Below are 18,086 nucleotides of genomic sequence, written 5' to 3'. Positions count from 1 at the left end.
CGATACTAGGCTTCACGTGCAAAATATTAAAGTACCGGATAGGTATTTATGTTCAAAAATTATTCGCGAAATTTCTCTAAGTCGAAGTTAGGTATTTATAAATAATTTTTCACGCCGAAACGTTAGAGTCCAACTTTAGGTATTTAACCCGCAGGAGGAAAGGGGGAGTTGGGCGGGCCCAAACTCCTGGGCAATCTTGCACAAATATATGAAATTTGTATGAGTAGCGCATACGTGTCAAACGGCATTAACAGTGTATTGCCATTACCAGTCTAATGTCTATGTATTGCATTTAAATCATTTTTAGAAAAGGCAGCCCCAGCCCACTTGAAACGTCAAATTTCACAAACAAGTATTTAGTATTTTCATATTGGAAATAATTGGTATGGTGTGGTAAAAATGACGTTTGCCACATATGTTCTGGGGTGATGAATATTATTATTGATATTAAGCTATTATTCGTTGATTATATTGCTATAAAAAATCTGCAACTTAACTATTAATTTTAGTTTTATTATCTTATACCTGTGTTCATTTTATAAAATCATTAGGATCCGTAAGAAATTTGAAAATGGAGCTCAATATCATACTCGCTGTGATAACTTTCGTCCTACTGTCCGTTATGGGTCTGGCAATATATTTAATACCTTCAGCTAAAAAGAAAACAGGTAAGGAAACCATTTAAAATATGATGGAGAATAATAAAAATACGATTGTAATGACAGTATTTATTCAGCAATCGAAATGGAAGATTTTATGAACCGGAGCGCTCGATAATTTTTCGACAATACTTAGATGTTTATGTAATAATTGTATGTATTATACCTGCCAAACTCAGCCGCTCAAATGAAGTGGCTGTCTTAATAGCGCCTGTACACATGCATGGAATTACTGTCGGCAATTGTGCTTATTTTAAACTGTCATGACAATAACTGTTTACACGCATAAGTGCTGACTGTCTCTCCAATCTCATTCTTCAAGAGTAAGCGAGGCGCGATGTTGTCATTTTATACTACTATCTGACAGGTTGTATTGAAAATCAGAGCTCAAAATGAGTAGTACGTTTTTTTACCGGCATGTTCTCTATCGCTCTACTGCGCAGGCGCAGATCGAAAATAATCTTACTTGGGCGCAATAAATCATCACAATTTGGAATCTTCCAATCTTGTTTGATTTATGCACGCAATCTTGCCAACTGCAGGATTATACATATTTCCCCATACATTTTCTTACTGTGCACAGTACATCCATGCACGTGTAAACGGGGTATTATACTTGTGGCAAACAAGATTAACCGATATAATCGACAAAAATCGAGGTTTGATTCATAAATATTTTGTTTAGTATGAATTCGACAAGTTTCATATAAACTTTAAAAAAAATATGTAATGAATTAATTTTATGACTTTTTAATACTTAACAAATCAGAATGCAATAATTACTTTTTACACAAGACAGAGCGATACTTTTGGAGATATCACGAACAGGAATTGCGCTCCGGTGCATTCCGTTCCATTTCAAGTGCTGTATTTTGTTAGAAAAAACATTGTGTAGTTTATTTTGGTAAATATGCCGCAGATGCCCACATAAGATAATGTTTTTTTTTACGAAAACAGTTTATTCCATGCAGACAATTATATTACATACCTTTTTCTGTCGGTGCAGATGCTTAATGATCCAATAAATGTTAATTTGAAATTTTCATACATTTCAATGGATCATTATCACACACTATGATTATATTAGGTTAGTGTTGGTTAGGTTAGGTTAGGTCTAAAAAGAAAGTTATAAAAGCTCACGCGGGCGGCACTATTACCCTTTATTTTTATTAGGTACTATTTTAAACGATTTATATTTTTGTAGCACCTGCGTCGGAAGCAACGACAGAAGTACAGGGCAGAGGTGGACGATTGGAAGCGGCAAGAAATCAAAGAGCTCGTATGAGAGCCAACGGTAAGAAGTCAAAATATTATACAAATTCAATACGTAACTTCCAGTATTATATGGAGGCTCAATATTACTTGTAGTTTACCCTACCAGTGTAAACAAATAAAAGGAAATATTATGTTTTCCTTATATACAGCTGCGCGACAGCGACACGATGTTAACGTTGAAGATGACAATCAGGCCGCTGAGGATAACCGCGTCGAAGCTGATGATCAGGAACCGGGTGCAGGAGATGCTAAACTCGGTGCCAAGAAGCGGGCAAAGCTAGAAGCCAAGGCTGAGCGGAAGTCAGCCAGGGAAGCGGACGAGAGGGCCAGGGAACTCAAGAAAGCTCAAGATGAAAAAGATGAAGAGGAAAGGAAGCGATTAGCCGAAATAGAAAAGGTAAGACTGATTTTATTCGTATATTATGCTTTTATTGTCACTGCTAATTAAAAGAGAGATCTGAATGTGAATTGATAGGACTGACAGGGCGCGCTGAGCCGAAATTTTTGCACAAGCATTTAGTGCTCAATCACTGATGGTGCCTGCGGATGCAAAAAGTTTCACAGAGAAAAATTCACATGGAAAATTGAAAAAGGAATAAAAGTATGCGATTAAGGAGAGGCCTTTTAATTAATTATAAATAATATATTCTAAACAAAATAGCTTTATTTGATTATCTCAAAATGCCCAAATGTAACATAGACAATTAATAATTAGTAATTTAAAAAGCTTTTTATCCACTGTACATGTATTATAGTTTTATTACTACTTATTCCACAATTATCAATTATTATATTTATTAATTGTCAAATCCAAATTTATTTTACATAATAATATTATGTATAATGAGGATGACAAATTACAAATCGTTCACAAAAAAAGTAAATTCGGCCTTGGTGTCACTAATACAGCCTCTCTATGAATGTGTTCTTCGCTGGGTAACTTTGGTGACAATTTGTAGTCTGATGCGTCTTAAAATCAGGCTAGTAATAGTAGCTTAGTATAAGTACACGAAATAGAGACAGAATTAACAAATGATTATTCAAATTTGAAACTACATATTATATTTGTAGGCGGAAGAGTTGAAACGTGCCGAGCTGGAGAGAAAAGAAATTGAGGAAAGAGAGAAGCGGGAGCACGAAGAATACCTGCAGATGAAAGCCGCGTTCTCCGTTGAAGGAGAAGGATTTGAAGATGAGGGTGAAAATGACACTGGAAAAAATTTACTGCAAGAATTCGTCCACTATATAAGGGTAAGAAGGGCGCTACATCTACTTTTGAATCATCTGATTATGATCACTTTAATATAATTTGACATTGTGGTATTTAAAGTGTGTGCAGGGGTGGGGCACTGGGGACTATTTAAAATATTTAGTAATTACGGGAAAATTAACAATACACAACACAATAATAGATCTCATTGTTGCACAAGTTTTTGACCTATGCTTCATCTCACGATAAAAAAATTGTTTTTGAATAGCACTTCTCTCACCCGGTGGTGAAGGGTGAAGGTCGGCCGTGGAGATCCGACATAAATGATGCACACTAAACTTTATCAGTCACACTTATTTGTTTTCATTGAACGAAGAAGACAAACTACAGATGGTGTTGATTGGTTTTTAAAAATCAAATCAAACTTCTGCAGAAATCCTAACGGTTTGTATATATTACTGGTTTCATCAGTTTAATGGATATTTTCAAGTGGTAGATACTAGACTGCAAAATTTTTACAAGAGGCACAGCCAGTCATAATGCTAGTATTGCGAATTATCAGTTTTCCAAACCGCCGTAACTCAAGTTAAAGTCGTAGGTATCTAATTAAACGATTATCTCTCAGGCAAACAAAGTGGTTGTCATCGAAGACTTGGCGGCTCACTTCAAGTTGAAAACGCAGGCGGCCATCGACAGGATAACGACGCTGCAAGCGGATGGCATCCTCACGGGTGTGGTAGATGACCGGGGAAAGTTCATCTACATTTCCCAAGAGGAACTGGAGAATGTGGCCAAATTCATCAAGCAACGGGGGAGAGTCTCCATTACCGACCTCGTCGAGAGCAGTAACCAGTTGATCAATCTAGTTCCTGTGCCAGTTTAATGACTTTGCCATTATGACAAATCTTGTAAAACTGCTATAGTAGATAATACTAATATAAAACGGCTGTTGGTCAAATGAAGAACCTGAGGTGATCAGTGTCAACTCTCATATTGTTAGTTTTGAGAAAAATAACAATTGAAATCACAATTAAGTATTCTAGACTTCATCTGTATTATCATAATAATATTTCTACTTTGTATAATTATGTGTTGGATAAACAACATATTACCTCCGTAACCAACTTATCTTGGGGAATCTTATAATTAACCTGAATAAAAACTTGACAATCATATCAATAGCAGATTCTAAAATTGAGTCTTTTACAAATGTTCTGGCTGCATTCACATGTTTCAAAGAGGTTTTTTAATGTTAACCATTTCCAATGATCAATACATAATACAAAACATTGTTTTAATATTTTTCTTTAAAGAAAACAACTGTTAAATTGTTTAACTTAATGGACAGACATTGTTTTATTTATGTAAACATTCTTATTCAACTTGTTTTGTAATATTAAATGTTTATATGTTATGAATAAAATTGTATTATAAAAATAAAAACTCTTTCATTACACACCTTGCTAATATAATTCCTATGTATTGGAAATACACTAACCCACAATGTAACTTACTAATCTGGGCGAGGGATGTCCCTTAAAGCCCAAAGTCAGTTACATAATAAAGTAGGACTGGAATAAACTGAACATATTTACCTGTTTTTAATTATAACTATTTCCGAAGTTCGTTTGATTGAGGCCGACAAAATCAAGGTTTTGCCGTGATACAACACAATTTTCTCATAAAACTGACCACAGACAATTGTTTTTTTTTTCATTTGGCATTATGTATTACTTTACAATACAAAGAAAAGCTGTCTATCTCCCTATGTATCTATTTTTTGCCATTGTGTTCTATTTTTTAAACATGTTTTAAAATCCACACAAGGCTTTTGTTTCACACATTTTTAAAATGTCATAGTCACAACTTTTGGCAGCAAAGTGGTTTAAGTTTTATTAAATTGAAAGTACGTTTTTATTATGTAAATTATTTTGGCTCCAAATTTTGAATGTTTGTTTATAAAATACCTAGTAGTGAAAAATAAATAAATTCTTTAATATGTCTCATAATGTAAGTACGGGATAATGATGTTGGATTGAACGATATGTTTTGCAATCGGGCTATAATATATTAATTGCATTTGACTGACATCCAGTAGTTATACTGATAACAAAATGCGACAAAAAAAGATATTCATATACATATTATAGCCTGTATCCATTAAAAAATGACAATATTGAAGAACAATATGAATAAGAATAGAACAATATGAAGTTGCATAATATTACAATACTAATAAATTTAAATGACACTTATAATTATTATGTATTGCCTCATTTATTGTTTTGAATTTCAAGCGGGAGATCATTCAAATTCATATTGGGCAAGCTGGAGTACAGATAGCGAGCGCTTGTTGGGAACTTTTTTGTTTAGAACATGGTATTACGCCTGACGGTCATATGGCCTTCAGTAGAAACAGTCAAGGGTATAGTGAATATGACGATACAGCCAACGCCATATTTAACTTCACGGACTCAGGAAAGTGCGTTCCTCGATTGGTTATGGTAGATTTAGAACCAACACCGATAGGTGAGTTATAATTGATTATTTTGCATAATAAGTAGTTTATATCTGCAAAAATATACATTAGAATGTAAAATAATGATCATTATTTTGTTTCTGCACGACCAAGAAATCTTAATATATTATGACCTGTAGCCCCTTTTTGTTATTGTAAATGTATAATGATTGTGTAATATACATCTACCCGTTAAGAAATTATAGAATAATTGTAATCTTATACCCAGTTTACACATGCACGGATTTACTGCTGACAGTATGTATTATCAGTATGCACATGCATAGTAGAACGATAGTGGCGAACCTGCTGGAAAAAAACGAGCTACACCGTGCAGAGCATTTTTGACGTTTATCAATTTTCACAACCAGTCAAATAACACCATACAATGATAACAACGTGTCTCGCTTACGCTTGAAGAATGAGATTGGGGAGACAGTCAGAAAGAAATATTACGTGGAAACAGTTATTATCGCGATAGTTTAATTTACACACTATTGGTGCCAGTAAATCCATGCACGTGTGTACAGGCGCTATAATGATCATTATTTTGTTTCTGCATGACCAAGAAATCTCAATGTGATCTGTAGCAGCTGTTTGCTATTGTTCAGGTATAATAATTGTGTAGCTCAGTCTAGGTCATTATCCATTTGCCCTCAAAAAAGTTATAGAATTGTAATCTTTTAGCATTACACAAATTCACTACATAAACATTTGTTTGAACCTCAATGCATCTGCACAAGTGCAAACATTGATGTATATTGATCTGGAGTAGGCTTTAGGGATAGTAAATAGAATATTTTTTTTTAGAATTATTAATAACCATGTCCTTGCTTTTTCGTACAAGGTGGTTGTTGGTAATTTTGAACAATCACAAACACCCAGGCTTTGAGAAAAACAAATAAATATTGTGTCCTCACTGAGAATCGAACCCAGAACTCTCAGGTGGAAGGCCAGCGCCTTACGCACTGCACCACGAGAGCCACCTGTGGTAAATAGAATATTATGACACTGTTAAAATTTAAAAAACGTTATCTTGTGACGGCCATACAATACGAAAACTGTTTCGCACATTTATAAAAATCACAACGAAAGCCTCAATTACATTGAGCTACTTTACAAGCTGCTTGTTGGCGAATATACAATCTGCTTGTAAACTCGCCCAGTGTCATCATCGAACAAGCTAACAAACAGATTGTAAATAATCTACTGAGAAAAGTTGGAAGCCGGTCTACTTTACACGCTACACGCTTTCATGTGGACATTCTGCGTCTGCGCAGTAGAGTAATAGTGGTGAATTAGAATAGTGTCATCAGACAGTATGAAAATAACATACATTTTGATAGATATATTCCCAAAATGGGATATCTTCAATCTCTTTGGATATCCTCAAATATAATTGAAAATAAATGCAATATATTTTTGAGTCAGACGTGCATCAAGAATTCTTTAAATATTATTAACCTACAAAAATAATTAATTTGTACATTGTAATGAAGCACTTCACTACTGTTTTAATGAACATTCTGGTTGAACAAATAAAAAAGTAAAGCCAACATTAGTAAACGAAGTATTGAATGCATAACATACATGTGTGTATATACAGAATACAGACAGAATTTTCATCTATGACAAAAACCAAATTGCGAAGTAGACTGCTGCCTGAAGATGACCTGCAGATGAGCGCAGCCAATCTAATAATATGTTATTACTAAGATTCGATGGGTTTTCAAAACGTATTCAAATCTAAGGTACACATTAATGAGATTAGATGTTACCAATATAAGTAATGTATTTTGTTTACCTTTCTTTCCTTAGGCTGGAGTGATATCAAACGGCTCATCTGCACGGCACATCCGCTGCTATGTCAAAATCTATCGATTTAATAGATATATATATATATATCGATAGCTCAGTTCCATAGTGCTACAACTAGGAATTAGTAGTTTTGAGTAATGGCTGATCAAAGTTTTGACTCACCATACTGGCTTGTAGAAAAGTGACAAAAACATCAGCCCTACGAGGGCAACTAGTAATTTTATATCGACTGTAGAAAGGAAAAAAGACGTAACCCACACAAATCAAATTTTACAGGAGGCACAAAAACATTTTTGTTATGGTTTTCGGTCAAAGTTAAAATACAATATAGACAGCCGTGGAGTGCATGCTATAATCTAATCTTAATATTGAGTTGATTAAAGAAAAACCAACAAAAATGATTTCCCACTTCACCTCCTTCTGTTTTAAAAAATTGCCAGTTAAATTTAGATAATAAATTGGCATTTGCAGCTTACATCCTTTGAACACGTTGTGTATTTAGTCGTGTACAATGTTATTATACAATAAAATCTATTTTGAAAAAACTGAGGGTTATGCCCTTTTTCCTTTCTACAGTCGATATGAATAAATGACTAACATAACTCAAAACTTGAATTTTTTGACTTATCGTACTATGGAACTGAGCCATCGATTTATGAAAAACAACAGCGAATTATTTTTTGTTTCCTGTTTTGTTGTGTTAATTGATAGAGCTCCGAGTTGTACTTCGTAAATGAGCCATTCCAATTCATAAAAGGGGTTTGAACTGGAAGCAAACAATCAATACTTTGTTAAAAAGGTTTATTATGTTATATTCACATTGTGGGCTAAAAATGCTCCGTTTGAGAGTTTGTAGGGTAAAAAAATATAAATAATTCCAGATGAAATCAGAACTGGGACATATCGTCATCTATTCCATCCTGAACAATTGATAACAGGGAAGGAAGACGCGGCTAGTAATTATGCGAGAGGCTGTTATTCTGTGGGTAGAGAGATGATCGACGTGACTCTAGACCGAGTCCGCAAGGTTGCTAACGAGTGTGAATCTCTCCAAGGATTCATCCTCTACCGAGCGTTCGGCGGAGGCACCGGGTCGGGCTTTGCGTCTTTACTTTTGGAGCACCTGTGCAACGATTACGGCAAACGGAGCAAACTGGATTTTGCCATTTACCCCGCTCCCCGGATCTCTCCGTTGATTGTGGAACCGTACAATGCAATGTTGACATCGCATAGTTCCATAGACTCCGACGATGTTTGCTTTGTGCTGGACAATGAGGCTTGCTATGACATTTGCGCCAAATATTTGGATGTTCCGAGACCGACATACACAAATTTGAACAGATTGATTGCGCAGGTAAACAATCATCATCCCTTATTCATGAATGTCTACTAAATATATGCACAGGTAACTATATCTTCAGGTGCCTTCTGATATAAAAATAATAGAAACACAATTATCCAAAATAAACAGTGGAGATAGGTTATCCACCCAATGAGATGCCACTGTAACATAAAATACCAGCTAGTTGGTGTGCATCACGGTAATGTGCTTCAATGGTGGTTGGCTCACGACTTGACTAGTTTCTAACCAGTTTGCAACAAGTCATAATAATGGATAACAAGGCATAATTTTAGATATTTTATAGTTAGATGAATATTTTTTGACTATTATCTATTATAGCTTGGTTTGCGCAAGGTTTAATGTGCTAATGTTAATTAAAAACTTGAAATAATCACCCTAAGAGTTAACTGTACTATAATTATTTAAATACGCTGCACCATCTGTGTTCCACATAGAGTTTGTGATTTTAATCAATAAAGTGTAGTCTGTGATATCAATCACCAACCGATTCGATCACAGTTTAATAGGTCGTAGGCGGAAGGCCTACAGAAGCAGAATTGTACGTGGCGTGATGTTATCAAAATTTCATGTAACATACGGGTGATGTTACCTAAATAAGTAGAGAATGAATAACATGCTATTATAAATTCTGTGATAGCAGGGTAAAAGTTCTTAAGTCACGTTTTTATAAAATTAAGATTTTAATGCCAATGTACGAGGGTGGGTCAATAATTCCTTAGAAAAAAGCATCAAAACAGTTTTTATTTTTGTATTTTTTTTTTATTTCTCAACATAATCTCCTTGGAGCTCAATACACTTGGTTAGACGTTTCTCAATTTTTTTTAAACCGTCAGAAAAATAAGTTTTCGGAAGGTCCTCAAAATAAGCATTTGTCCGATCGATGACTTCTTCATTTGAAAAAAAACGTTGTCCACTTAGCCATTTTTTTAAGTTTGGGAAAAGGAAAAAGTCACTGGGGGCTAAATCTGGCGAATACGGTGGGTGGTCGACCAATTCGAACTTCAATTCTTCAATTTTAGCCATTGATCGTAAACATGTGTGAACATGGGCATTGTCCTGATGAAAGAGGATTTTTTTCCTGTTTAAATGAGGCCGTTTTTCTTCAATTTTATTTTTTAGCTGGTCCAATAAAGATGCATAATAATCCCCTGTTATTGTTTTTCCTTTTTCCAAATAGTCAACGAAAATAATTCCACGTGCATCCCAAAATACAGTAGTGAGATCCCCGGGGTTCCAGCGGCTAGCTCAGGTGTCCATCGAACCCCGGATTCACAAAAAAAGAGGGAACGATATATTTATGTTTGTGGTTAAATAAAACACTAAGACTTTCTTGTGTGTAACTTAGTATTAGGTATATATTTTAATCTTGAGTTTGACAAGGTTATTTTGTAGTTTTTTTACAGTTACAGTCGTCAGTCCGTATCGTTCTAAAACCGGACGCTCACTAATTTATTTTTTTTTTCTTTTTAAATTCCTCGTACCGACGCCGTCCAGCAAAAAGGACTCTCGTGATTGGCCAAATTTTATCGCGTGATCTTTGATTCGGCGAATCACGAGCCTGACCCTGGCGCCGGCGCGCGAGGATTTCACGCACAATGAGCGGCAAAATTTATTATATTTAAATACTTATATTTAGTCTTAAAATTATCGCTTTCATCCATCATCATTTATACTTTTTAAATTAAAAAATACTTACGTGGTTGAGCAAGGAATCAGATTAGATGTTTTATGAAGCCGTTTCTAGAGGTCAGGGTTACGTTTCGACTTGAGCTACTAAATGATTATTTTACACCGGGAGAAGCCCGCCTGTAACAGGGGTGTATCATTCGCCCCATCTGGATTAAAGTCGAAAGGTACGCCCTGATCTCATCGGCCACCCATCCAATTCCTTGTTCATCCGTTAAGTACATGGCATGATAACAGTTTATATAAAAAAAATTCAACTACAATCTAACTATTCTAACAAAAAAAAAAAACAACTAACTTTACGTATTGTTTCTATATTTATTTTAATTACTATTTTCCTGCTCAAAGCAATGCTCCTGAATAAGTCAGAGTTTGATTTATTTTCCTTTCTTATTATCATTTGTCATAATTTATTATTATTTTATTTTTCTCCTGTAATGTCGTGCATTTATTTTGTTTTCGTAATGTTTTTGTTATTCTTCTCGTTCTTTTATAGGAGGGTCGTGGCGCTGCAGTCTTCGACTCTTGGGCTGTCCAGTTTTTTTGTATTCCGAGAGGCTACATTTGTAGACGTTTGCCCTCGTTCGGAATTATAGTTTCGTGTTACGTTTTTTTTTCTTCTGGTGCAATAGGAGCGTACCTCGTTTGGCGTCGTCTGCCTTTGCAACCAGGGCGTGGTAGTGGCGTTACTATTGAGCCAGGCTCGTTCCGAGCAGCGGATATCTTTCTGTGGAAAGTTTTCCACTGATCTGCTGGTCTCTGGAGTATCACCTCATAGATGGACAGGTACTGTGTCTCCATCTGTTCCTATTACTGCGGGCAAGGCATCGTATAGCGGTACAACGGCCAGGCTCGTTGACGGCGGCACGGCTTTCCCACAGGTACTAGGATGGATTTTCACAATAAGTATCCTTTTCCCTTTCTTTTTTTTTATAGATGGTTACACTTCGGAGGTACCTCTTGTTGTTTCACGATATCTTTCAGGCGTCACGTCCCTAGTCTCTCCATGAACCTGCGCGAGAAAGGAGAGTGCGCACTCTCCACTCCATCAAGCTTTGGTATCATGAATTTTCGGCTACGCTGCCTTTGGATGCGCTTACTTCGAGAGGTGGCTCCCTTTGTGCTTCCAAATTGTCTTCATCTGTATTTATTCTTTTTCTTTCTTTAGTAATTTATTCGTTCATTAGACTTCCTGTACTTTAAATTTATTCGAATTTACTTTATTAATTACTACTTTTAATATTTTACCCTAATACCCATAGTTATTTTGCAACATTGTATTGACTGTATAAATCACATTGATATTAAAAATTGAAATATTCCACCCTCTCATTATATTTATTTACTAGCAAAAACCCGTTTTATTTAAAAAATTTGTTATTTCGTTTTACGCGCGTATGCGACTCGATTTTCTGCCGCGCGTCTCAAAGTTTCTAGTCCAGACGGTTTTTTTTATGTTTTTCGCGCCCGATCCCGGCGTTATCGCGTTTAGTCGACATGTCATCCGATTCCTTCTCGCCAAAGGCGCGCCGCACCGATTTGCGGGGCCTCTCACGTTTTATTATTAACATTTATTTTTCACATTATTTAATAATGAACGTTGGCAGCTTCGCTTTTTGTTCACACGATTATTACAATACATATCATCTATTTCTTTTTCAGTATTAAACAAAAATTATAAAAGTCCTGAAGGGTATTATAATACTGTATTTATATTTTTTTTTTATAATGATATGCGAGGCGTTATCATTTATTTTAGATTTGAGGATTCTTTGGTAATCTCGCCAGTGTCGACTCCGAAAGAAATAGTTACGAATACTTTCACAAACGTACATCCTTTCACACATTATTATATATGTTTATATATATTTTTAAACAATATATCTTATAACTAATCAGCTCGCCGAGCAAAGTTGATTCGTTGTATTTCGTCTTACCGACGTGGCGTTATAATTGGTTTTGAATTTAATATTTCCGAGCGTCGACGTACTCTTTTACCGCGCGGATTTACATTTACTCCACGCCACTGGCCGTTGTACGAATCGAAGGCGTGTATTTTTTTTTTGTTACTTTTGCGGACTGCATTTCATTACGTATCTAAAATTATTCTAAATCAACTTTGCTTTGCGTTTGATGCATCTTTTATTTACTAATAATAAAACTTAGTTTGTGCTTGACGAGAGTTCACACTTAAACATTCACTATTTCCACTAAATTCACGTCTTTTGCACCCGCTCCTTCGAAGATCCACGGTAGGGGGGCATCCACAGGATCCAGTGTCTTCTTCTTGCTCCAAGATGACCACCAGCTCGCGGCGCCTCCTCCATGTCTCTCTTCTTCTTCCATTTTACTTCCGGTCGGATACTCCGTACCATTTCGTGCAGGTGGCATTGTTGTGCCACCCGCCTGGCCTCACATTTCCAGGAGTTCTAGGGCGCTCATGGCCATGTCCTTGGTTTCCCTGGTACATGGTCCTAGGTACTTCAGGCGCCTGGAACTCGATAGTTACCAGTTGTTCTATGGTCTAGATGTAGAACACTTTAATTAGATTTTTAGAGCTGAGCAGGGTGTGATGTCGGGAAAACCATGCGTTTTCCGAGCCCCACGTTGGGCGCCATTGAGATCCCCGGGGTTCCAGCGGCTAGCTCAGGTGTCCATCGAACCCCGGATTCACAAAAAAAGAGGGAACGATATATTTATGTTTGTGGTTAAATAAAACACTAAGACTTTCTTGTGTGTAACTTGGTATTAGGTATATATTTTAATCTTGAGTTTGACAAGGTTATTTTGTAGTTTTTTACAGTTGCAGTCGTCAGTCCGTATCGTTCTAAAACCGGACGCTCACTAATTTTTTTTTTTTTCTTTTTAAATTCCTCGTACCGACGCCGTCCAGCAAAAAGGACTCTCGTGATTGGCCAAATTTTATCGCGTGATCTTTGATTCGGCGAATCACGAGCCTGACCCTGGCGCCGGCGCGCGAGGATTTCACGCACAATGAGCGGCAAAATTTATTATATTTAAATACTTATATTTAGTCTTAAAATTATCGCTTTCATCCATCATCATTTATACTTTTTAAATTAAAAAATACTTACGTGGTTGAGCAAGGAATCAGATTAGATGTTTTATGAAGCCGTTTCTAGAGGTCAGGGTTACGTTTCGACTTGAGCTACTAAATGATTATTTTACACCGGGAGAAGCCCGCCTGTAACAGGGGTGTATCAGTAGCCATAACCTTACCAGCTGATTTTACGGTTTTCGCCTTCTTTGGACATGGTTCGCCTTTCGCAATCCACTGCTTTGACTGTTCTTTCGTCTCGGGAGTATAGTGGTGTATCCATGTTTCATCTACAGTCACAAAGCGACGAAAAAATTCATCCGGATTGCGTTGCATGAGCGACAACAGGGCTTTAGAGGCCACCACCCTATTGCGTTTATTGTCGACTGTGAGCAAACGCGGCACCCATCTTGCAGAAATTTTTTTCATGCCCAATTTGTCATGTAAAATAGAAATGACGCTACCTTTTGAGATCCCTGTAACCTCAATTATCTCACTCAACTTTAATCTTCGGTCACTTAACATCATATCGTGGATTTTATTGATCATTTCTGGTGTAGTCACCTCTACAGGACGTCCTGAGCGTGGTTCATCCTTTGTTGATGTACGACCACGTTTAAATTCATTTAACCAGTTATAAATAGTTGCAAGTGAAGGAGCAGATATGCCGTGAACTAAATCCAACTCATTTTTTATTTCCTTTGCTGTTAACCCTTTTATATTAAAATGTTTAATAACAGCTCTAAACTCAATTTTCTCCATTTTCCATTTTTCCATTTTCCATTTTTAAATGTACGAGAAACACACAACAACCCGACCAATCTGATTGAAACTTCGCAGCATACTGAATCGGTAGTGCCGCTGCATGAAAACAAACCGCTTACAGTACTAGTCGCGCCACCTGTCGGCTTTTCTAAGGACTTATTGACCCACCCTCGTATGTAAAGAATAATAATTGTGCTATTTTTTTTTTATATCACAGATTTTGTCACATTATGTAAGCAAAATAAATAGATACCTTAATTTGTAGAAATAGCTTAAATTGTTAACTGGTTTTATTTCTTCAGCGAGTTTTCTCCCTCTATGAGGCCGTGATCGACAAGCCGCACATACAAATTTCGCGAGTTATCTCGTCCGACTTTAAACTCAAATTATTGGCCACAGTCGATTGATTTGCATAATCTAAAAAATTAAACACACATTGACATCTGTTTGAATGATTATGAAATACTATGCCACAAATTACCGGTATTACAGCGATTGTCGTCTACATTCAACGTGTATCGTTAAAAATCTGCGGCTTGTCAGATACTGCCATAGTAATATCATGAGGCATAGAGAAGGTTAAAGTAATTTTTAACTGTATGTAAAAACTTAATTATAGGTACATAAATAATGTAAAAGAAATAAAAAAAGATACACCAATTAACTTCTAAGCAAGAGTATTTAAAACTGTGATTTATTTCAAAACCGATTATCTCAGCCATGGCCCCCACATCCGGAAGTGGGCCCCCAGACCAGGATGATTGGTGGGCCTCCCTACCTATCGTTAAGATGAAGGGTAGTGTGATTTTTTTACATTAGTTTCCCCCAAATGGTATTCCGCGGAATCCCAGGGTTCTTTGAGGTCAAATTATGGGTGTTTCGTGTGTTTTAAGGCTATACTTCAGTTGGGGCACGGTCTAAAACGATCGTGACTACGCGACGCGAAGATTGTGCAAACAATGCGTGCAAAACAAAACATAATATGTTTATTGTTCTATTAGTAATAATAATAATATATTCATTGACATGTTTCCTTTTTCAAATAAATGGGTAACATTTTTTAGTCATCTTTACACGATTTAAGAATTAATTCCCCCGACGCCATCACAGAACAAATTGACATGTTCACAGCTCGACTATCGCTCTCCGATTGGCAGCGAGTCCGAAATTTCGTCGCACCTATAGTTGAAAATTATTTGCCGTTTCACTGAAGTATGCTCTTAAATAAATACATTTGGTATATGAGTTGTCGACATTCAGCATCATATTATTATGAAGAACTAATTGCGACCGCCTTTATGGTGGTCAAGTAACATATTGGATAAATAGCCACTTTTATAGTCAGGAAACACACTAAAAATAATTATAATATCTCAGCAGCAACCAAACTGGCAAAGCACTTTTACCCCGAAATTACAAAATTTATATTATTTTATAATAGAAAATAGTTTTTTCACTAATCATTTTAGCAATAATTTAATGGTAAAAAATGATAATAGAACTTAGGATAATAAAAATAATTAAATTCTGTATCAAAAAAATATTGATTTAAGAAAGTTGCATTTCGCTACTAAATACTTATAAATTTGTATTTCAATTACAAAAGTTTATTAGAAAGTTTTACCGAATATATATTTTATATAATATTACAATGTTTTAGTTTCAGTGAAAGTTAAATTTAACATATATGTAATGCACATGTTGATAATAGAATATTGTCAAAAGTTCAATACTCACGTATATTTTATCAAACGAAATATCTTTTTTATCTAATATTTAGACCAAAGACTTTGAAAATAATACTAATTTAATATTGATTTATTTGACATTTAAATGTTCATTCATATGTTGACACAAGATAACTCCACATTTATGTTAAAAGCACTGTTAGGACGTTGAACGTTGAACAGGCAGCTGACGGTTCTGGCAGAGTCTGAATTTTGTGCAAGTATCTAATACACCTAATAATCATTTTATTATTGAGTTTTCATTTTATTAAAGGTGGTATCATGCGTGACAGCATCACTTCGATTTGACGGCTCGCTGAATGTGGATTTAGTAGAGTTTCAGACAAATCTCGTGCCGTATCCGAGAATACATTTCCCTTTGGTCACCTATGCACCCTTTATTCCGGCGTCGAAAGCGTACTTCGAGAACCTCTCTACCCATCAATTGGTCAGTTCGTGTTTCGAACCTAGTAACCAGATGGTGAAGTGCGATCCGAGAACGGGAAAATATATGTCGTGCTGTCTCCTCTTCCGAGGGAATGTCACGCCGACGGATGTCAACGTGGCAATCAACAGCATCAAAAGCAAACACTCCGTATTGTTTGTTGATTGGTCACCAACTGGATTTAAGGTAAATAATACACTCCCATTTCATTGCTTTTATTAAGTTTGCAAACTGTTTTTATTAAAATAATATTGTTCAACTTCTGCCGGTTTAATCAATGAGTAAAGGAATTTATTGTAAGACATTAGCATAAAAATCAGAATAGGAATCACGCACACTGAAGGCCAACCAAGGTCTTGGGAAACTTCACCTGGGACACTCTCAGCACAACATTGAAGGGCGCTTAACATTCAATATGTCATGGTATATACCTGCATAACAAGTGTGGAGACGTGGCGAGTGGTGGAGGGAAAAGCAAATATAATACCAGAGTTTGTAGTAAAATCTACAGTGTTTCCCAATCGGTGGTCTGCAGAATTTTTTCGGTGATCTGCGAATTTTTGGCGTCCAAATGCCTATGCTGAAAATTCCAATAAAATCTTCAAAACCCATGCACCTGCAAGTGTTTGTGTTCTCAAAATATATTAATGGTTTTACGTGATGAAATCAACCGTGATCAGACGTTTCGCAGACGAAACCGCTTCGCGGACCCCAGTTTGAGAACCGCTGATCTAGAAGGATTGCTATGAACTTTTACACTATTATTACACAATGGTGATTCCAGAATATTTTCAGTGTGGTTGAATTGGTAGCCATAGAAAAATTAACATTCTATACCTTGGTAGCATTGAAACTTGAAAGCATAAGGTGGCATCCTGTTTTGATGTACTATTTGCGATTGTTTATTTAAATGAGGGTCCATTGTATTAAAAACTTGTGGTACCTACTCTACTAAATAAACCTCAGAGCACAAAAGTTACTTGCACATAATTTAATCATTAGCCTTAGAAACCATTTCATCCACTTTCATATTATTTAGGCTCCATCTCTATAGAAGATCTTCAACGTCAAAGACTAAATAATATGACTTAGAGCAGATTGATTGATGTACATATTAATGAGTTTGATGTTTCAGATTGGAATAAATTACCAGCCGCCCACTACAGTACCCGGAGGAGACCTGGCCGCGGTGCAGCGATCTGTGGTGATGCTGTCCAACAGTACGGCCATCTGCACGGCTTGGACGAGTCTCAGGAGGAAATTCGATCTGATGTATCGAAAACGGGCGTTTGTTCACCATTTTGTTGGGGAAGGGATGGAGGAGGGGGAGTTTGACGAGGCGCGGGAGGATATTGCCGCTTTAGAAATGGACTATATGGAAGTCGAAAGTTGAGATCATGTTACTATAGCAGAGATGTAAACAATAAATCAAGAGCCCATCCTGTAGGAAAATGTCGTAACTCAAAAATTTCATTTACAGATTATTTCGGAATAATCAAAATGGCAAGGTAAAATTCTTTTTTTAAGTAAGATCTGCCTCGAAACTGATTTGATGAAATAGA

General features: G+C 36.1%; 2 protein-coding genes across 2 annotated transcripts; both read left to right on the top strand.

Moving 5' to 3' along the window:
* The first annotated feature begins 323 nt into the window (after positions 1 to 323).
* On the top strand, positions 324 to 4,576 carry Ddrgk1 (DDRGK domain containing 1). The gene is made up of 5 exons (XM_085942090.1): positions 324 to 668; positions 1,864 to 1,953; positions 2,084 to 2,331; positions 3,006 to 3,185; positions 3,770 to 4,576. The coding sequence occupies exons 1-5, from the start codon at positions 572 to 574 to the stop codon at positions 4,025 to 4,027; spliced, it is 873 nt and encodes a 290-aa protein (XP_085798216.1). The 5' UTR covers positions 324 to 571; the 3' UTR covers positions 4,028 to 4,576.
* Positions 4,577 to 5,432: 856 nt separating this feature from the next.
* LOC147075793 (tubulin alpha-8 chain-like) lies at positions 5,433 to 17,917 on the top strand. Its single transcript, XM_085942089.1, has 4 exons — positions 5,433 to 5,673; positions 8,362 to 8,834; positions 16,354 to 16,710; positions 17,660 to 17,917. The coding sequence occupies exons 1-4, from the start codon at positions 5,544 to 5,546 to the stop codon at positions 17,915 to 17,917; spliced, it is 1,218 nt and encodes a 405-aa protein (XP_085798215.1). The 5' UTR covers positions 5,433 to 5,543.
* The last annotated feature ends 169 nt before the right edge of the window (positions 17,918 to 18,086 follow it).

This window comes from Rhyacophila brunnea, unplaced genomic scaffold (genome assembly GCF_057557595.1).
Source record: "Rhyacophila brunnea isolate RB1 unplaced genomic scaffold, BYU_Rbru_1.0 scaffold_14, whole genome shotgun sequence".
In the NCBI taxonomy this organism is placed as follows: domain Eukaryota; kingdom Metazoa; phylum Arthropoda; class Insecta; order Trichoptera; family Rhyacophilidae; genus Rhyacophila; species Rhyacophila brunnea.
Note: the sequence above shows the minus strand (reverse complement) of the source record. Positions and strands in the feature narration are given on the sequence as shown.

Coding starts and splice junctions, on each gene's coding strand:
- Ddrgk1 (XM_085942090.1), top strand. CDS start 572: ATGGAGCTCAATATCATACTCGCTGTGATAACTTTCGTCCTACTGTCC. Junction 1,954..2,083: donor AGCTCGTATGAGAGCCAACG/GTAAGAAGTCAA, acceptor CCTTATATACAG/CTGCGCGACAGCGACACGAT. Junction 3,186..3,769: donor AATTCGTCCACTATATAAGG/GTAAGAAGGGCG, acceptor ATTATCTCTCAG/GCAAACAAAGTGGTTGTCAT.
- LOC147075793 (XM_085942089.1), top strand. CDS start 5,544: ATGGCCTTCAGTAGAAACAGTCAAGGGTATAGTGAATATGACGATACA. Junction 8,835..16,353: donor TGAACAGATTGATTGCGCAG/GTAAACAATCAT, acceptor ATTTTATTAAAG/GTGGTATCATGCGTGACAGC. Junction 16,711..17,659: donor GGTCACCAACTGGATTTAAG/GTAAATAATACA, acceptor TTGATGTTTCAG/ATTGGAATAAATTACCAGCC.